We start from the raw sequence: 22306 nt of genomic DNA on the forward strand, positions 1-22306 counted from the left end.
AGATACACATTTACTTATTAAGGAGCTACTAAGCCCTAGGTACTTGGATAAAACTTCACACCTGAGATACTATCTAGGGCACATAATTACACATGAGATTAGTGGTTCTTAGTGATACCACCCTAGGTATGAGGATACAGAAAGTGAGTAAACAGAAGGTGGAACCATGTTTTGAAAGCAGGCATGACTCAATGCCAACAGATACTGGTTATCATCACATACTATGAAGGAAACATCTTCACAACAGTACCACCTTCTAGAGAGGTATTATCTCCCAAACAACCACATGTTTGAGGAACCGTAAGATAAAACACTCTTACAACTACCCCAGGGGTTGTCACACACAGTTCATCTGAGAGATGATTAGTTAGAAGTGAAAGGTTAGATGGTCCTTGAAGGAAGTAGCCAAACAGTTCCCTAAGGAAACATTTGAATGAAGAAGGAACATCACAGGTACACAATTGGCAAGGTGAGAATTGCGAGTCATGGGGACATGGCCCCATACAGACTTTACCTCTGAGGAGGTCGGCTTGCAGTATCCAGCTCCAAAGACCAAGTTTTCGAAAGAAATGGTGGGCTGCTCTGGTCCTGTGTCCAGGCCACCTTTGCCTAGCCAGGAGCCTCTTCCTGGGCGAGTGAAACTAGAAAGAAGTAGAAGGGACAAACAGAAGGTAAGTGGTCATTTGTTAACGCTGCCCCCTGTGAGGAGGCTGCAACTGAGCAGGGGGAAAACTGCACAAGGTTTAGCTGAAGAGCTACAGGCAGCTAATGGCTGCTGAGAGAGGAAAACAATCACTCTTCTGCAGGAACAGGCTACTTGATAGGTTATGCAGTACCAAGTGGTCAGTCCCATACTTATGAACAATACTAAATGAACTTAGCAGTTGTATGTATATATGTACAGGTGTGTATATAAATATAAAAATGCACACACATTACATATGTGTATATGTAATTCATATATACACTTATATACATATATGTATATATGTATTGGTCATGGTTATTAATGTACAGGTATTTCTTTATTCTACAATGCTCCCACTAGTTCTGCCTGGCTGAATGGTAAGTTTACTTTAACTCTTGGTCCAATACAAATCCAAAGGCAGATGTGGTCGTACACACCTGTAACCTCAGCCCTCTGGAAGTAGGGGCAAGGGGACCAGGAACTTGATCAAGCTGGCATATATAAATAAAACCCGGTCTCAAAAAAAAATCCAAACCAAAGAAAAGTCACATAGTATTCATTCTATTTAATGCAATTGTCCTTCACTAAGGTAGGGCACCCTCAAGTACCCAGGAGCTCAAGGTAAAATAAATAAATAAATAAATAAAATAATATTTTTTTTCTGTAGCCTAAGTATATACTATCCCTACATGTTTTAAAGTATCCTCAAATTATTTATGCTAACACAATTAAAACTAGGGGATTAAATTACGATTGTCATCCAACATGCTAATACATGATGATAGTGTGTGCACTGTAGAATAAAGAAATACTTGTACATAAATAATTGTGACCCCTTCTCTGAAATATCTGCCAACACAAAACTAAAATACTTGTCATTTAATTGTGGCTTTTATACTGAAAGGAACCCCTGTGAAGGACTCGGTTCTATCTATTTGAAGAATAAAAATTATATTTTCTTTGGTCTTTCTTGGCGAAAGTTAACAGTCTTCTGAGGTTAAATTTTGGTGCCACACCTGCTGCATTATTATTGGATCTCACTGATGCTATGAGAATTTCTTTTTCTAGAAAAGCTGGTGCTTGCCCTATTTGACAGGTATTTCCCACAAGCTAAAAGGGTTCCCTTTGTTCTAGCTACCTTGTGCCAAGACAGAAATTCTTTTTGCAAAACCTAGAGATGGGAAGGCGGTTCTATTTTTACCCCATCTGTGAAGTTTAACTCTCCAGCAACTGTATACACTCCCATCTGGAAGGCTTCTGCTGAAAAACTTGCAAAGTGTGCTCTAATCAAAAGGTTAAACTTTCTGCTTAGATATCCTGGCTCCAAGCCCGAAGTTAGACAATATCAAAGCTCTTAGCAACACTTGAGCCAGAAGGTGATGTTGGGTGCTGGGGACCCACTATTTTGTACAGAACTGTTTGGAAGCTGAGCACCTGGATGGCTTACAGATTTAAGTCTCCTAAAGCCAGAGGCAAAATACATGTATCTCAGAACTGCTAGTTTCCCTATTACTAAATTTGTCTCAAGAACTTTTATTTATAAATATATATTCATCATATGAGATGGGCTACATGGTTTTACTATATAGAGCCATAAACTCTGTTGGTTCGTTATTACAAAATTCTTGGTTTTACATGTAAATGTATGTGTCTATGTGGTGAAACATTTATTTAGAGATGTGAAATAAGTTATTCAAAGATCTCCCAGTAAATAAGTGACTGAATTAAGCAAGCAGATGCTCCTGACTCTGGGACCCAGACCCCTTAAGATCACTTCCTTTCCTATCTAGACTGTTGCCTGTTCTCCAGAGGAGCAGTCTCTGCTGATCTCAGGGCACAGCTGCCATGCCTCACCCTTGGCACACACATCCATTCCTGAGACATTCACAGAAGCACTTACCCAGCTGGGAACTTGCCTTGCAGGAGACCAGTACTCTTCTTGCTATAGTGGCAGCGTCCCAAGGCCAGGGTTGGTTTTCCCATATTCCTGTGTTATAACATTTCTCTAGCATTCTGTTATAATGCCGTATCTAATGCAGCATACCCGCATTAGAGCTCTAGACTCTCTGAAGCAAAGGTCTGTTCTGAGGACCCTGCGTGTCCTTTGCAGACTCACTGTATGTGTCCTGATGCCTAGCTCGTCCATACACACTCATTAGAAGTGAATGAAAACCATGGACCCCTGATCCATGCATGACCCTCCTCAATCTAGGATCTTGAATCTAGGATCTAGCAAAGGTCTGGGCATAAAAATTCTAGACTCAGTTTGCCATGACCCTCTTGACCTTGGATTTCAGCTCCATGCTCACCATGCTGTTCACTAGCTGTCTGCTCCTCTGAATCCCCTTCATTCTGCTCTTTGCTGTGTGCTCAGATTTAATTCCTCTGCAGACTTTCCCAACTGCTCAGTGCTAGAATTTCCCCCAACTTTCCTCCCTGAAATCCAGGTTTGCCTTTTCAGAATCATTTTATCTCGCCTGTCAGCTTTTGGGTGATACTTTTTATCCTAGATACTCAACGTACATCATCTCTGTCAGGTTCACTGAGATTCTGAACCGACTCTGTTGGTCAGGAGAAGCAATAATAAGCAGATGCATAAAAATGGATCACGGGGTTCAGCCACATCTCATGGCTAAAAGCAAATAACTCATTTTCTATTTTCAGATCCTAACATGGACCAGAGCGTTTTGGCCATGTACATTGAAATCACCAAGGACCCTGCTTTTCTCTCACACAGGAAAACTCTTAGAATCTTTTAGAACAGAGAACTGGACAAATGTCCTTCCTTTGTGTTAAAAGAATTTAACCCAAATATTTCACTGAATACATAGTTAGCTCTAGACGTGTTCTCTGTGTTTTAAAATTATATAAATAAGCAAATCCAGCCATTCAGGGACAGTGCTGAATGGCCCTGCACAGCTTGCTACAATAGCTCATATGAGCTCTGTCCCTCCACTTGTACAGTGAAGTAAAACTAAGTTCTCTTTGGCACCTTAGGGATGCTTTAGAGTAAGTCGATGAAGGGCAAAGGAAAATATATCCCAAGCAAATGTTCATTTGAGAAAACAGCAACTAGAGAAAAGCATAGATGTGTGCCTCTCTAATGTATGAGTCCTGTCCTCCAGTGTGATTCACTAAACCTTCACATGAAAGGCCCTCATTAAACTCAGTGTGTCACCAAATAATGAAAGACGTGAATGTGTTAAAAGGACTTGTAGGGAAGAAAGGAAATTGGCAGGAGTGAAATGGAGAGAAAAAAGAGGGTCTAAGAATAAACAGAATGCAAAATTATATTTGATGGTATCAAAATATAAATAATTTAGACTTAAATTGAATATTGAATAAAAAGAGCTGGAAACATGGAATATCCTAAAAAATGTCAAATGAATTTAAAAAACAAAGCAACTTTAGATACATGTTGATGTTCCCAATTTTACAGAGACTATGTAGCTCAGATACACAAGGAGCTACTCAAGTCACAGCTAGGCAAACCTGAGGCCAGGAGAAGAATCCAAGTCACTGAGGTGTGGGTTACAGTTTATAAGTCACCCATCCCTGGGATCCCAAAATGTCCTGTGGGATCCTGAAGCTCTTTCCAACTTTCTCCCACCTCTTCTGTGGGACACAGTGAAACCCAAGCCTAAGCCGGCAACCAGAGTTTGTTCTGATCATTTCAACAAAGTGTCTCTCAGGGATGTATGTTATGAATGGTAGGGCTACTTCTAACTCCATACCTGATCAGGGGCTGATGCAGAGCCACCAGCGCAGCATGGATGGCCACTGAGATTACTGACAGGTGGAAGTAGTCAAACATGACAGGGACCTGGTGATGCAGACCCCTCCGGGGATGGAAGTGCAGGCCAAGTGTGCGACTGCTGATCATCGGTGTCCCAGTCACATCTCGCAGTCTGAAAGGCAAGTGAATGAGCTCACATGAGAATAGTATGGTTAGCCCTATTGTCATCCCAGCAGCCTCAGTTCTGCAATATTGCTGTCTGCTTGAAAGAATTTGTCCTTTGATTGGCAAATGTAGGATGAAGAAGACCTCATAGCAGCTCTGGGCTTCAGCTCCTTTGTCAGCAGCACCACTCAACCTGACATCTGAGATTGTGGAGGTGACCAGATCTTTCCCAGGCTCCTCTCAAAAGCCAAACTCTCTTGGACCCTTTCCCAATCTTTTCTTGCTCATAGGAGGGTCATTGTTCTTAAAACACTGAATGGATTTTGTGACGTTGTACTTGCTGTTAGATTTCTAACCCACAGGGCAGGAGCTGAAACTAACTCATCTTTATGGCTCTAGCATTTCATTGGTACAGGGCACAACAGAGAAGATGATCAAGCCTGTGCTTGTGGGAATAACCAATGACTGACTGAATGGCCAGAGACTAAAGGGTTCCCAGAACACACTGCTGAAATAGTCTGACCAGTGTTAGGAAGTCACCAGTTACATGTAGTCTAGCACTCTGTAATCAGTGTATATCTAATCCCAAGGGACAGGTCACAAACAGCCAAACCCAAAAGTGCCTTTTTTATAGAAAAGGAAGATTTTTTTAAAAAGTGAGGAAAAAAAGTCTCTGTGACTCTGGAAGTTGCATTATGCCAGAGCTTGATTGAGGAATGACCACTTTGAGCATCTTCCAGGAATGTAACATAGACTATATCTTCTTCCTCCAGAGATGATGAGAATATAGAAAACAAAGATGGGGAGGTAGAGGGAGCAGGTGTTCACTGCCAACCAAGAGACTGTCCTTTCTTGTGATCCTTGCTGCTTGTGTGCAAAGGAGCACCAGCTAGTTAGCCCTGAGTGGCAAATGTAACTACATACAACACACACATTTTGTTTTGATCATAAATAAACCTGATAAAGAGAGAGAGACATTCCCGCCATGGGTGTCAGCAACTGTTGGTTTCAGGCTCACATTTATGTATATGACAATGATCTAAGGACTTGACACTCATATAATGTGGTTGCTAATCATATTCTATCCTTCAATGAATATATGAAACGAATGTGATTTGTTTACCTTGTTCACAGTCACAAGAAAAACTGCCATACCAAACCAGGACTTTCTCACTCTCTTCTGTGCTGAATTACAGCACAGCATTGCTTTAAGGCCATTTGGACATCACCTCCTCACAGTGAGAACAAGAAGTTAAGCATAACAAGAGCCTCCTTCATAAGGAAGAATACAAGAGAAGCATAATGGTTGTTCTGTGCTGTGCAATGAACAGCACCAATTCATGGAGAAGAAGCATACTTCCTAGGGAACCTCAGTGGAGAGAAGATGCAGGTAAACTTTAATATTAGAGAGAGGAAAACATCTGAAGCTCTCATAAAGAACCTACAAACAAAATAATTAAGCAACAGCAAAGGGTAATAGCTCACAGGAAGAACAGCCCTCCCAACAGAATTATCCTGCATACTTTGCAATAAACATAAGAATTTGCCCATGTCCTAGTTGAAGAGTGCTGGGTTTAAGTTGTGATGTTTCATATGCTTTACATGACCAGGTTTTTGTATCTTGCTCTCCATTAATTGCTCTTCTGCTGGCAGCAGAAACTCATTAATAGCATCCACTGATAAATGTCATGAAAATTATTAGACGGTCTTGTCATTCAATAATTTCTGGCATAAGCTAATGATTGACAGTATGGTTCTACAGGAAACTGGACCCATGGTGAAATGAATGGAATTTATGAAGTTGAGAGGTGTAGGAGCCTCAAACTGGTTATCTGCTGGAGGGGTAAATACAGAGATCTCAGATCATGGTGCGGGGCATGAGAAGAAGAAACTGGGCTTTGATGCTGAGGGGTAAATGAATGGACTTCCACCATTACAGGGAAATCCCATCTCAAACATTCTAGTCAAGAAAGAAACTGCTCTCTCTGTCTCTCTCTGTCTCTCTGTCTCTCTGTCTCTCTCTGTCTCTGTCTCTCTCTCTCTCTTTCTCTCTCTCTCTCTCTCTCTCTGTGTGTGTGTGTGTGTGTGTGCATGTGTGTTGAGAACATCTACACAAAAAAGGCCTTATTTTTAAAAAAATGCCTTATATGAGAGAAGAGCTTAAAAATTCTTTGTGTGTGTATGTGTGTGTGTGTGTGTGTGTGTGTCACATGCTTTAATATGCTGCAGAAATATTGTTTGTTTAATTCCTGAAAGAATACAGGAAAGCTAAGAAGTAAATAGTGCAGTCCAGGGTAGAGGGTGGAGGTCATCCCAGGGTAGATGGTAGAAGTCTTAGAACACACTCGGAAGATGCAGTTATAAAAAGGAGAACTGCCCCTGCTTATTTTCTCTGCAAGTTTTACATAAATAGATTTTCAGTTCTCAGAGAGTTGAAGAACAATAGCAGATGTTCAGTATGAACACATGGTAATGCAGCAAGAATGATTTAAAAGGGATTTTCTTTGTCTAGCCTCACAGAGACATAGCTCTAAATCCCCCAAATCCATGCCACATGGGGGGGAAGTGTTTCTAGTAGAAGATACCTGTTAGTAAGGCAAGTCGGCAGCTTTTTATGTGCAGTACCTGAGCAACCTGGCTCCAAATGAGTGACCTTGTCCCTGCTCTGGCAGACAAGTAGCAATAGCTAATCTTGGCTGTGAACTTGACAGCATCAAGAATCATCTGATACCCAAGCACACCTGTGAAGGCTTTTCTTGATCAGTTTACTTATAGCAAGAAGACTTGGACAACTGAGGGACATCCCAGATTACTAGTAACTAGTTATTGTAGAGAAACTGTGAGGACTCTGTCTTTGAGGAAGACCCATGTGTGAGTTAGTGGTGGAAGAAGGAAGACCGTCCAAGGATGTTTGTGACACTCACTGCTGCTCACTATCCGTAAAGTGCAGGTCCACCTTGAGCTGAAATTCCACCTCACTCAGTGCATCTTCTACCTGAAAGAGAAAGACCAAGCGGTCAACTAGTAATCTTATTGGGACTCTTTTGTTAAACAGAAAAACAGAACCGTGGTAGAAAATGCCACAGATGTGTAGAATCTTTTTGCATATCATGGTGAAGTTCCAGCTAATCAGGGTATGTAGGGACAGTAGATGAAAAATGGAAGCAATAGATTCATATAGCCATCTTGGTAAAAGTATATTTTCAACAACAATTAAACAAGCATCTCTATTATCAAGTTGAAATATAGAATCAACTAAGAAGTAAAACTCTAGGCATATCTATGAGGGTGTATTTAACCTCTGCCAAATAAATGAGATCATCCTGGTTATATTAATTAATATGGAAAGACCTATCATAAGTGTGAAATGGTGCTTTCCCTGGACAAGTATCCTGAGCTATATGAAATGGAGAGGCAGGCTGCACATTTGCATGTACTGATTGCTCCCTGATTTCTGTTTGTGGTTGCAATGTAACCAACTCCTTCAAGTTCCCAGTGACCTTAATTTCCCTGCTGTGATGGGCTATACTTGAACTGTGAGCTGGGATAAATCCTTTGTCCCTTAAGTTGTTTGTGTCAGCTTATTTTTATCACAGAAACAGAAAAACGAATTAACACAGTCTGTCTTGCAAGAATGTTGAGTCTCATCTTTAAATGGGTTTAACATGGATTCCAGACTTGAGTAAGAAACTGAGTGGTCCCTGCTATGGGAAGAATGGTGACCTTTCAGGGAAACAAACCTTGTTCAGTGATGCATGACATTACCACATGCACTCAAATGTCCCCACCCATGGCTGACAGCACCATCCACAGGTCACAGGCTAGCATTCGCTCTGCTTAAGTAATTTCCAAGGTGACTCAAGATCCTCCAACTTTATGAACCTTTTCCCTTAATTTTTGTTTTATCCATGTGTTTATTTTCACATTAAAAAAAAGGAAAACAAGGGAAAAAATTTATGTACCCCCAAAATGCAGTATTTCAGTCTTCTTTTCTCCCGATTATAAGGAAATTGTATGCTATGCACCAGTCTTTGTGATCTGTACTCTGGATTTCCTCGGTACTGGCACTGCCCCCATGCCATCGGGTTTAGATTGCTGTCTTCCTCCTGGCTGGCTGGAGCCTCCCTCTGTAACTCACAGTGAGCCGCTTCCTTTCTGTCTTCACATTCAGCACTTCTGAGTACAATAGCTAATTCTGAGCTCATAAACTGGAAGCCCAAGAGCTAAATCTGTGAGTCAGGCATGTTTTGTTTGGTCCCCAAGGTATTTTAAAAAAATGTTTTGAACAAGTTGCAAATGTTGAAAATTCAGGTAATTTCACATTCGCATTCACATTGTGGGTTTATATCTGCTGGGGAAAAACGTTGTTGATTTGGCAAGGCAAGGCTGACATTTGTTAGCTCTGTTTGGATCAGGCAAATCCTTCAAATACCATTGGTTTATACACTCCCTGAAGGTGCTTCTCTACTTGAGGCAAAACACCCTGACGATTTTCTTGCCATATGCCCCCCTAATCTCCTCATCATTAAGGAATACATTAGTTCTGATTCATTGTAGACTCCAACTTCCAGGAAGAATGTCCTGAAGTAGAAGTTGTGTGTCAATGCATCTTTGAGGAATAAAACTGTTCTTTCACACCCACATATTTTGATTTTTCTTTCTTTACAAGAACACCCTCATCCCACAGGAACAAATATCGCCCATCCAAAGGCTTCTTTGTAAATGTCTTCTTGGATAAGCATAATTCAAGCAGAGACATACAGATAGCATTTATCTTTGGGCCTTTGTAGTTTAAAAAATTTTGTTATTTTAAAAAATTATTTAAAAGTTAACATTTTCCTAAATCCAAAGGCTATAAATAACTTCTGCTTATTTTGCATAACCACAAATCCTGCTTCATACACAACCAAAGGGACTCAAGCGCTCACCACAGATTCCATGGATATAAAATGAGAGAAGTAAATCCCTTAACCTTCTGAGCAAGCACTGAGTGCCCAGAGCTTCCTGTGAATACTGGATTTTACAGGCTGCCATTCTGTGAGAACTGAGACTACACGGAGCCTGATTATGACTTTCACTGGTTTCTCCATAAACCTTAGTTGCAAGATACCTACACATATATATTTATGGAAGCCTACATATTATAATGCAAGATTTCTACCTATGTATGTTTATCACAGTAACTTTTGCCCATATCCCCCAGATCTGGTGTAGCCTGAAGGCTGAGGGAACAGAGTCTGAAGTCAGAATGCAAGAGAACAAATCTTGAATCTACTATTTATTGAATCTCTCTCTCTCTCTCTCTCTCTCTCTCTCTCTCTCTCTCTCTCTCTCTCTCTCTCTCTCTCTCTCTCTCTCCTTAATACTCACTGAACTAAATAAGAAAGTATACAAAATGGGTTGACCAAGTTTTAAATAATACAATTTGTTACAGTTCTTGTTATTTCTAAGTTACTACTGAGTTTGAAATACGGAGGATTGGTTCTTCCAACACATCTACATGGTGGTCCAGAATGTTCTTTGGAAATTTCTTGATTACAGCATGGCATTACCACTTCTCTTGTGGTGTGATGGAGACAAGTCACAGCTCTAAGTGTCTGCATGCTCATATATCAAATGCAGTTGAGAAAGCCCCTCATCGCACCGTAAGAACTCGGTGAGAAATTAGATTCAGCAAAAATCTCAATGGAATTGATCTAGCAAATATGAGATGATCCTGGTGATAAGATCTGTGGACAGCCTTTACAGCTAGACCCAGTTCCTCTCACTTTTCCAAAGGAGTTGAACTTCCCTCAAATATCCTGGACTCTCACTATTATCTTCAGGAGTACGACACACCCCAATCGTCTATCTCTACTGACTCTTTCATACATGGAGTCTTCCATCTTCGAGGCATAACTGAACTGAGCTCTCTGGGCTACCTCTGGCTGTCATGTGGATCAACATTGACTTCCTCTGCTTCTACTCAGCTGTTGCTATCTTTGTCTGCAGTCCCAAAGCCAGCAGAAGAAACTGCCTTCATGTCCCAGGTCTCATTTACAATACTTGTACCTTGGTCAATCTTATTCCTTTCCTTTGAATTAAATCTCCAAGGTTGTTGTCGCTAGAACAAGGTAAACAGCTGCATTCAGCGAGATAACTCTGGTACAGCACAGCATATCCTGAACTATCTCTTTGATGTTCACATTTGTGGCTTTTCTGTGCCACTTGATAAAAAACTTTTGCAACCAGTCCCTGTCACCGTAAATTTACCATTGACTCATCTATCATTTTTCTAGTGTAAGCTGTCCCAAGTCCTAAAACTTCCAAGTGTCTACTGTGGGAAGACTATCAAAGCCTACTTGGCAGAATCAGTTTAGCTCCTACCCTTCTAGTCTCTGAAGCACTCACTAGGTCAGCAATGAGTTTGGGAACCAGCATTTTATATAAGCATTACCTAGCTTCTGTCCTATGGGTGAACAAAGGAATCTCCCTCTATAGATTTTCTATGCCCATGAAACAGTAGTTTTCAACCTTCCTAATGTTGTGTCTTTAACACAGTTACTCATATCATGGTGACCACCAAGAATAAAATTGCTTTTGTTGCCACTTTATAATTGTAATTTTGCTACTGCTATGAATCATGTAATTATCTGTGTTTTCTGATGGCCTTAGGTCATCCCTGTGAATAGGTCATTTAACCTCTAAGCGGTCACAATCCACAGGATAAGAACTCTGCTATATAATATAATTTTGCTCGCTATCTGTTTTGGTTTTAATTCTTTCCTTGGGACTAAGCATCTCCTTTCATAATCTATACATCTTCATTTACTTGGCTGATGAGAACATAGCTCTCCACATGTGAACTACCATTAGACAATGTCCAGGAGATGCTTATGCATATTTTTCTGGCAGATTAACCCTGACAGTGGCTTCCTTTCTGTTTCTGGGTCTGTTTTCTCTGGCTCATTCTACCAAAATTCTGTCTTATTATTTTGTAATCTTCCTTATATCTTCTACATCATTACAACATATAACAATAAAATATCCTAGTGCTACCACAGTTACAGTAAAACATCCTATTAGATTCTTTGGTTTCTTGTTAATTCTCTTTATACTCCATACTTGGTCCTGGCTCTCATCTGTGACCTCACTAGAAAGACTGGATCTTATCTTCTACAATATGCTTGTTGGATAAACACCCATATTCAAATGAGTGTTGTCCAGTATTTTGCCTCGGGCACCTGACAGTACATTTTCTGGCCACTGGCTATAAGCAGCACTTTAGTTTCCATAAATGAATAGACACACGTTTGAATAGAACTTATATGTTCATATGTCCACCTCAAATGCAGTATTTCAGATTTGTCCTGTCCACTTGAGTCACTACTACTTCAGATATAGTGATTGACTGAAACATTTCTTCATAACATATGAATTATCCTTAAGACAATAATAAATAGCAGTTAATAGAGAAAAGTAAGTTGGCATGCAGAAGAAAACATCATGTCCTGAGAAACAAGCTCTGTATTCAGTGTCAGTGTGCTGTAGCTCACAAGGTTGAAGCTGAGGGGCTCTAAACTGTTAAGGATGGGAGCAGACTATGATGCAACAGAAATGAAATGATGCTTAGATAATGCACGTGTTTATCTCCTAGGTAAAGACCAACACCAAAGCACCAGGCACATGCTCCCTTCCTCTCCAGCATATAGTACAGACATTATGAGTGCTCAGAAACCTTCCCTGGAGAGCTACATGAGTTAATTTGTAGCAGCTGTAAATCAGGACCTATATCATTACGTAGATCATAAAAGATAGGTACAGGAAGCCAAGGGTTTGAGTACAGGCAGTTTCAGCGGTACTCAATAGGTGTCTACTACATAGCAGGTACGGGGAACGGGGTTGCTAGCCAGAGTGCTCCTAATTTACTTAAAGTAATGTCCTCCTTTACAGCATAAATTCTTTCTCTGTAAAATAATCAGCCAGAATGTGGCAACAATATTTCACATTGTTGCCGCAAGGAATAAGAAAAATGAATTCTAAAGACCTTCAAATTATGTTAATTTAAGAAAGGTAAACAATTTAGTCAAGTTCCCCTCAAAAGAACAGTGTGCTAAGGTCTCTAAGCTCAGGGCTGCATCTCCCCCTCTGCTGTGTCCTTTCCCTTTCTCTGTCTGGTGGACTCCACTAGTACCTCTGAAAGGAAGTGCCTCTGTGAATGATTTCCAGCACCAGCTTGATCATCCCAGAGTTCTTTCTCCTTTAATGGGCCCTTGATTTTTCTACCAGCTATGGCCAGTCTTGCTAAGCAAGACAATGCTTCTAAGTTTGCTTGCTAACTGAGATATCAGCCCCTTGAAGACAGGGGTCCTTGTAGCCTTCTTCAACTTCTGTTTCTTATCCAATGACCTAACCCAGAGCTTGAAAAGAGCAGTTAATCAAAGACATCTTTTGAGGAATCCCTGGGCACTATGCTTGAGTAGGGGTACCTATAAGCAAGAGAGGAGTGACTTCATGCAACTGAGGTTTTATGGAATTAGTGGGCATCTGAATAAGAAGGAAAACAAATACATTAGTAGGTAAATATCTGAACCATTATTTCTTATCAGATTTCAGAATTGGTCTGTAGCCTCTCCTTCATTCACATGAAATCTAGCAATGAGAAGGAACAGTTTAGTCAAGAAAGAAAATCTGTTATGATTGCCAGATCAAGACTTACCCTCTCACCATCCAAGAGCAAATGAACTCGGAAGAGCATGGCATCATTTATGGAAACTTCTTCATTTCTATATAAGATCTGGAAGATACGACTGTGCACAGCACTCTCATGGACACAGGCTGAATGCAGGCTGCTGCTCTCTGCAAAACAGGAAAAACAGTAGGAAGCCATGAACTCTATAAACGTGCTGAAACCACAGTGCCATCAGGTGTCTTTCTAGCCATGGGGACACTGTGATTTAAAGCTTAAGACTGCAAATGAGTGAGATCCCATTATGGAAAAAAATCTGTGCTTATTGGAGTACACCGTCTCTCAGAAGAGCCTTGATCAGTGCCTTATAAGCCACAACTCTGGTAAAGTCACTCTTGCTGTGAGAAGTATCCCTGTCTGGAAATTAGTGTCTTCACAATCTCTCACCTTATCACATGAATGCTTGCACCTCCATCCAGGACACAAGGAGTGTGGTTTATGAAGTAGAAGATGTGTCCTGTCTAGACAGACTCCCTAGTGCTTACAGAACCCATCCCCCACCCCCACAAATGCTGCCATAGCCTGTGTGACTTGAGAAATTCAGACAAATGTCAGATTCTAATCACACTTCTTATAAAGCACATGAATGAAGCAAATTATGTTGGAGTTTCAGTGTGTTCTGTTTTCTATATCATAATCTCTAAATAATATCTCAATGCTAAACTTAATTCAAGTGAACAGCAAAATTAAAAGACTTTTCTGTAGCCATTGCCCAGGACCATGATGTGCAAGAAATAGGTACATGCCTATACTTACCACATATATTTCAGAGAAGAAAGGTATGTAATAATTTAAAATAAATAATGTTAATATTTATGCAAGGCAATGATGACTCACTTGTACTAGCATACATCTATAAAGCTATAAAGCAATCTTAATAATTTCCAAGGAATCTTAAATATGTTCTTTTGTAATCCTCAGAGAAAAGAATCTTATAATATGCTAACAAATTAGTGACCAGTGCCTCCCCATTTCCTTATTGAGCATTTCAACGCTCATGGTTATTCCAGATTCATGGAGTCAAACATAAACTTCAAATTATATCACTCGAAAATAGTGGTCTGTGGAACATAGAGTTGTGAGCTCTCTGATTCCTGCTCTACCTACCATGATCAGAGCTTGCTGCCAAACTATACCCCATCTAACCCTCTGGGACTGTAAGCCAAAATAAATTTATTCTTCTCTGTTTTCTAAGTTCCACAGAGACCAAATTGCTTTCACATTGATAACACTTTTACACAGAATCTCCTTTGTGTATAGATTTCTCTGTTTTTATTTCTTGTCTTACCACTTTCCTTTATTTCCGCTGTCAGAGCCTGGTTGATCTAAAAGTCAAACTAACAACTTGAAAGTTGGGTAGATGGAGTAACTACCCTGAACGTCAGAGCAGCATGAGCAGCCTTCTGCCAAGGGGGACAGCTGGAAAAGGAGCACTGTCTGCTTCTGGGGAAGTGACATCATCTCTCAAAACAGCGGCTTTTCCTATGAAAAATTGCTATAACCACACTGATGGGGGTGTGGATACTGTGGGTATCATAATGACCAGCCATACCAGGATCCTATGATCTGGAACATCAAGGGACAGGTAGGTTCACGGTGTTTGAATTTTAGTAAGGTTGTATATTGACTTTCAGAATTGTTTCAGTTGAATTCAATGACATTACACAGGTCTTTAAGGACAAACGTCACCTGCCATAGAGATATGATTGGCAAATGAGGTTATAGGATACCATTTGTCATCACTGAAGATCCCAAAGCCCCACAACACCCTCTTCATCACAGGACAGGCATTTAGCAGGCTTCATGAGGCTCTCTGTGTTCATTTCCATCATCACTCAACAAGGGATTGTATATTCATTTATAAGGGAAGTTACACTGATCACAAGACATCCTCCTTAGTCGTGAACACCATTGAGACAATACCTATATAGTAGTCCATTGGGATCCTTTCCCCTTCAGTGATGACAATCCATTTATGGATACTCCAACCCTTCTTGCTCTCTTGAAATATGAAGGGAAAGCAATTCTCTTCTCAGAAAAAGTACTTCCTAAAATATTTTACCCTTGATCCTCTGCTCTTTTTGTGATTGTTTCCTTATAAGACTGGAGAGCTCCATTCACATGATCTGTGCATCTTCTTACTTTCAAACAGAACACAGAAATGGGTAAAGTATACCGTCTATATCATTCAGAAACCTAATACACAGTGACCTGATTTGGTGACAAAGGTCTATAACTCCAGCTATTCAAGAGGCAGCATCAGGATAATTGTACACCTGACTGAGCTACAGAGTAAGTTCAAGACCACATTGGGTAACTTGTTAATACTTATGTCAAAGCAAAAATTTAAAAAGAACCAGAAACATCCTAAATTGTAGAAAAGTTACTTGGACTATATAAAGCCATGATACATACCACCAGACCAAAGAAAGAAAGAAAGAAAGAAAGAAAGAAAGAAAGAAAGAAAGAAAGAAAGAAAGAAAGAAAGAAAGAGAAAAGAAAGAAAGAAAAAGGTAGAAAGGAAGGAAGTAAAGAAGAAGAGAAGAAAGAAAAATGAAGGAAAAGGAAGAAAGGAAGGAAGGAAGGAAGAAGAGAAGAAAGAAAAATAATGCACATATTAGAGAGCTGTCCTCTATTATCACTTTAGATGCATTTATGAAAACTAAAATTTCATCACTCAAGGGACCTACTTTGAGTATACTACAAGAGAATGAACACTCAAGTCTTCCCAAATATTTCTTTCCTACTCAATGTCAGGAATTAGCACCATGTATGAGAAGCATAAAGGCTTTAATTAATAAAAGGACAAGTTGAAAGAAGTACTTAAAGAAGAAGGAAGATGAGGGTGAAGAAGATAAAGAGAGAGAAGGATCATAGAATGAGAAGAAGAAAGAAAAGGAGGAAGAGGGGAGGAGAGAAAGAAGGGGAGGTGAAGAAGAAGAAGAAAAAGAAGAACAAGAAGAGAAGCAGTAGTGACTATTTCCAGGTTACATCTTGTTTTACATGTACTTTATGCTCATTGTAACTAGTAAGATTTTATTGCACATGATCAGACCTTAAAAAAAATCAAGTACTGAAAAAAATATATTTCTATACTTTTATGCAAAAATGCTTAACTTCTGTACATTTATCTTTGTTTTTTTAAAATAAAGTTGTTCGATTTATAAAAAAAGAAAAAAAGAAATGAAAAGAATAAAAAAATGATCAAAAAAAGAAGAGGAGCAGGAGGAGGAGAAAGAAGACAATGATATTTGGGAAAAGAAAGTGGCATTTATCAAAGTAAACAGGGCATAGTAATACCTTCATTCAGATCAAAGAACAAGAGAAAAAGTTTTATGACTTAATTTTTTTCTTCCCCTCTATTATGAATGAAATGAATACTTATTATTTCTGTAGACACTTTAATGTTTAAAATTCAGATTATGGTCTTCCTCTGCTAAGACAGCCTATACACACATCATACACACACATTTGGGGGAGGGGGAAGCTCTGTGAGCATGGATGACAAGGTGGAACTTCCATTTATCTAGCAGAACTCAAGCCACAAAATACATACTAATCATTTACTCATGGGCTGTGAGCCCCAATGCCATTTCAGAATATGGCCTTGGCTCTGCTTGAACCTAGTACCTTCATAAAAATTAAGTTGTGAAAAATGATCAAAAAGTCAAAGACACCCACCAGATCCCCAGGCTCAAATCCAGCTAAGTGGGCACTATGACATGCACTAAATAAAATACGGAGACTCCATCTCTCAATTTTCTTGAATTCAACCCATACCCTATGGGAGAGTGCAGCTTACCACCATTAGAAAACACAGCACTGGGAAATTCCCCACTGGGTGTGAGTCCTTCTAGAATTGCAGAAGAAGAAACACTGCTCAGAACAGGGTTTTATTTAGTTATTTCTATACCCACACCGACTACTCTTCTGAATGTTTAGACAGGGGTAGGGAACTGAATCTGAGCTCAAACAACACAAGAAACTGTCCTTCCTAGTTTCCAGGAAATTGTGAATAAGGAAAAAAAAAGTTTTCAACAGTAAAATTTCCAAAACTCTGATTTCCAAGTCGGGACAGGGTAAACACAATGGTGACTGTGGGCTGCTCGTTTTTAGCCTGCTTCCCAGGAACATGCAAAGCTACTTTGAAACCAGATGATTACGTTTTTCTCAAACATTTCAAGGAAGACACGATGCAAAATCACATTGAAAAGTAAATTTGAAATGTGATTCACATGCTGCTGACTAGCATTAGGGCACATACTCCCTCCACCGCTGTAAATGAGACAGGTGCCCATTTGACTATTGAACTAGCAACATGGGTGGAAAAGCAGGAACTCATGAGGATCATGGATTGGCTTGGGTTTTGTAGGTGTTTTGTTTTATTGGTGGTGTGGTTTTTTTTTTTATTTATTTGTTTATTAGTTTGTTAGATTGGTTGTCTTGGTTTTTTTTTTTTGTTTGTTTGTTTGTTTTTGTCTTTTTTCCTGTGCCTTTATTTCTCCTTCTCTGTGTATGTAAACTGTGGAAACATTAGGAAGGGCAAATGTTCCCAAACGATATCCACATACTTTGTGGACCAGGGAGGGGCTACTGGTTCCCAGAAGTACAAGTAAGCAGAAAGGTTAAAGGCCAGCATGAAAAACTCCCAATAATCTATGGCCCAGGTCCTCCAGGGTAAAAGGCTGGTGTCACTGCACTAGGACCTGTCCTCGTGTGATAGAAAGTTTGCATTGTGTAGAGCCACAGCTTAATATATGAAGGTGTTTCAGCAGGTTTTATGATACAATTACAAATCACCACAAATTGGGAGGTTTAGAGTGCACAGGAATTTGTTGGCTTGGAGTTCATGGCACATGGTACACTGGGCCCTTCTGTAGTGGTAGCTGTCATTCCCGTAGAGCCTTAGCTCTGCTGTCTTCTAAATCCCAGGGTACAAAACTGTTATAATAACTAAAGTTTGTTGTCAGTTTGGAGAAGATAAACATTCAGATCACAGTGATATCTAAAGTGCCTAGAGCAGGGTCTCCAGAGACCTAAACAGCTGCTTGGACCAGCAAGGAGTTCACTGCTAAGTCATGAGCATCCTCACGAGTTCTGATGATACTCACCTCTGTAGATTTGGTTTCCAGAGCAATGTATAGCAATGACAAGCTGATCAAATCCAGTATATGGAGAGTGGTTACTTTAACTTTGTAAACTCGGGGCTTTCTGCACAATGCAGGGTGGGGGGAAGTATTTCTGTTAACAAGGCATTTATAGCAAGCTGTTATCTGAAATACTGAATCCATGTCGTTCTATGGGTGCTTGCAGTTTGGGAAACACACCTCATTAGTAACATATCAATAATAGATTGCCATTTTAGTATACTTCCATGGCTATACTTTGTGACATATGCTTTACTATACCTCAATGAGTAGTGAACATTTGTTTTGTTTTCTATTTAAAGTATTCCCCTGTGGACATGATGCTGAGTATTTTATACCTATAGGTATGAGTGTAAGTTTATGCCTCTCATATGTCCCCCGATTAATGTATTTTATGACTTTTAATAAGCTAGATCCATTCATGCATATACTTTATTTAGTACTGACCCAAACACACCAGGTCTAAGCAGAACATTGGGATTCCTTATAGGGTTCCTGTGGTGTATGTTGGTTTCACACTACTTAAAGTCTGTGAATGGGATCTTTGATTCAATGCTGTGCATGATTTCCAACTAAAGAATGCACTATTGTCTATGACGGTACATTATTTGCAACATTTCATGATGTATAATTGAAAATACTTAATAAAAGTGACATTTTATGTACACAAAATTAAGTTGGAAAACAGACATTTTAAATAACTATATGGTTACGAAACTATTACTACAATATGTTATAAAGAGAAAACGATTTTTTTTTCTCCCAATGTCTGTTTTTCTTCCTTTCTTTGTTGTCAGATAGCTTGTTTTAAGTAATGTCTACAATTTGTTCAACTTGGTTGGTAGGGGCAAACCTGATACTCACCCTATTTATGACTGAGTTTTTACAGGTTCTAGCACACAGCTAGGAGCTAGTTTTAGATTAGTCACCCACAGTCTAGGTTTTTACATGCTCTGTGTGTATCACTTCTGTATAACCTTAAGTTTGATGGTTTGAATAGAATTTACCCTCATAGACGGATGTGTTTGAATATGCTTGACCCAAGGGAGTGGCACTATTAGGATGCATAACCTTGTTGGGATAGGTTTGGTCTTGTTATAGAAGGTGAGTCACTGTGGGGACAGGCTTTGAGATCTCCTATACTCAACCCACACCCAGTGTGACACAGTCTCCTTTTACTTCCTGTGAATCATGATATAAAACTCCCAGATCCTTCTCCAGCACCATGTCTGCCTACCTGCTGCCATAGTTCTTGCCATCATAGTAGTGACTAAACCTCTGAAACTGTAAACAAGCCCCAATTAAATGTTTTCTTTTTTAAGAGGTGGCCTTGTAATGTTGTCTATTCATAGCAACAAAACCCTAAGATTTCTGATTATATGAGTTTTCACATTTTTCATAAAGAAATTCATGAACATGTATTTTATTATGAGTTCAATGTCAAATGTTAATAGCTAGTTTGCTCACTTGTGCTAGTGGTGTTGCTTCAAGTTCTCCTACTTCTTGACATACTTACTTGATCTTTCACAATTCAGCTACATAACCATATTGGCAAAATGCTAGAGCCTTTTCCCTTGTTGGTGAGAATATATGGTAGGGGATAATCTCCAATACTATGTATGATGACTCCTAACTGCATTTAGTCATATCCCTTTATTTATCTCTTACATTTCACTTCTCGTGGTCTTATGCATCTCTTCTGTTTTATCAAAATTCTAGACCTGTGTATAAGTAGCCTCTAGGTGTCAGAGCCACACAGCTCTATACATTCTCAGTTAATAACTATGCTAGTTATTAATGAGCACAATACAGGAGGAGAACAAACTGACAGAGCCTTCCCAAACCAGAGCCATGGTTCCAAGTCTCTCACTCCTAACTTACTCTGCAAGGAAACTCCAAGTTAGAACGCAGACACAAATTCATTCTTACAAGAGGGCAACTAAAACCAAGGGTCGAATTAAGACACGGTCTAAGCATCTGGCAACAAGCAAGAGCTGGTGCAGCAGTTTGCTAGGGGGTGTTCTCCCATCAACACTGAGTGGGTTTAGTTACTTAATTATAAGCCACAATGACCTGCCTATTAGATGGAACCCAGTCTTTCCAGCACTGGATAACACTTCATTGGACAGTAATATGCACTTAGCATTCACCAAGGTGAAAGGACAGCAGGAAGCCTGCAGCACACTCTAACCCCCCTACAGCCCACTAGCCATCCTTTCCAAAGTGGTTCCCACTGCTGAGCAGTCTCAAGTATTCCAATTTGCATTTCAGCAGCAGAGTCCAGGGAATACTTTCATCCCTTAAAAAAAAAAAAACAAAAAAGCACAAATTTGAGTTGGAAAATGTGGGTTTGCTCTTGGCACTGGGATCTATAGTGTGTGTACATGTGCATGAAGCCTCTTCCACTCTGAGCCTCAGTTTTTCTCAGGTGTGAACCGTGACTGGCAGAGTGCCACTGTGGCAGGAAGGGATGGTGACTGTTGGTGTGGGGTGTAACATATGATGGGTAGCCAGAATGGTTGAGCAGACATGCTATTTGATGAAATTAGCTCATGGTGTGGTTTAAAAATGGACAATAGAATTACCATGGGAGAATGGGGACGGTATGTTAGAGAACTTTGTTCGTTCATTTGCCCATTTGTTTATATTGTAAAGAAAGAAGACCAAATGCACAGTGGACTTTGCTCAGACGGAGCAGAGAAAAGCTCTCTAGTTACACCTGGAGGGAGGACTCTGGGGAAAACTTTTATATGTCACATCTGTAGTTCCTTCACAGCCACAACCATCACTAGGGTTATGTCAGCTCTGCACTGCAGTTCCCACTCCTACTTTCTTTCCCTCTGTCTCTCTGTCTCCCGAGCTTACATGCACACACACACACACACACACACACACACACACACACACACACACACCTGCACACATTCTTTATCATTCTGGAACAGAAAACATTTATATTCACATTGCCTGCCCCCTTCCATTCAGGCTCCCTTGGCTTCCTCAATAACCCCTTACCTCATTGTGCCAGACCACAGTTCCTTAATCCATTTATTTCTATTGTGTGAACTATACTCTCCTCTCCGGAGAATCTGAGTTGACTCCAGGAGTTAGTGTTTATTTTATTTATGAGATAAGAATTGTAGTCCCACCTCTTTCTGAACAGGATGGTGCTTCATGTGCTTGACCTTATGTCAAAGACAGCATAAGCCTACTGTGCCTAAGGCCGACCCTCCCATTGTTCTACCACATCTGTGGGAGTGTCAAATGGAGAAGCTAACTTGATGATGCATTCTATTTCCAACTAAGTTGTCATGCTGACCTACACTCCACATCAATATATGCTCCTTTGTAAACAATCCAATGGGTATGCAGTCTGCCTACAACCACAGCGTGGGACCCTTTGAGGATGGTATAACTAAAATTCCAACTTCTAAATCTGAATACACACATGTACAAACATGCACACACATACATGTATATACAGGCATCCACATACAAATGCATGCATGCATATACACAAGTGCATGCACACATACACACACACACACACACACACGAGAGAGAGAGAGAAAGAGAGAGAGAGAGAGAGAGAGAGAGAGAGAGAGAGGCACATTCTTGTTAATAAGTGATCAGAAAACTCAGCAAATGTGAAACAAAGAGCCTGCTTATGTGATTTGGGCCTTCCTAGACCATCTGTCACAGCCATATGCTTCCCAAGGAGAACTAAGTTTAGCTGCAATTGCAGCTAATCAAACATTTGTAAATGCTGCAGTGTCCCTGCTTGATCATGATTGTTGTAAGGAACACAGTGTTGCTCTCTAGCTCATGGTGACTCTGCCCTA

General features: G+C 40.0%; 1 protein-coding gene across 1 annotated transcript in view; it reads right to left on the reverse strand.

Moving 5' to 3' along the window:
- FAM135B (family with sequence similarity 135 member B) overlaps positions 1–22306 on the reverse strand; it is a gene marked incomplete at both ends in the record, with an annotated part of 152615 nt that overhangs the window by 72472 nt on the left and 57837 nt on the right. Inside the window, 4 exons of the mRNA XM_080939778.1 lie at positions 515–641; positions 4423–4596; positions 7514–7584; positions 13288–13427. Of these exons, the coding sequence (XP_080795904.1) occupies positions 515–641; positions 4423–4596; positions 7514–7584; positions 13288–13427 (512 nt within the window). The remainder of the gene's footprint in view (positions 1–514; positions 642–4422; positions 4597–7513; positions 7585–13287; positions 13428–22306) is intronic.

The sequence above is a fragment of the Micromys minutus genome, assembly GCF_963924665.1.
Source record: "Micromys minutus genome assembly, chromosome: 27".
In the NCBI taxonomy this organism is placed as follows: domain Eukaryota; kingdom Metazoa; phylum Chordata; class Mammalia; order Rodentia; family Muridae; genus Micromys; species Micromys minutus.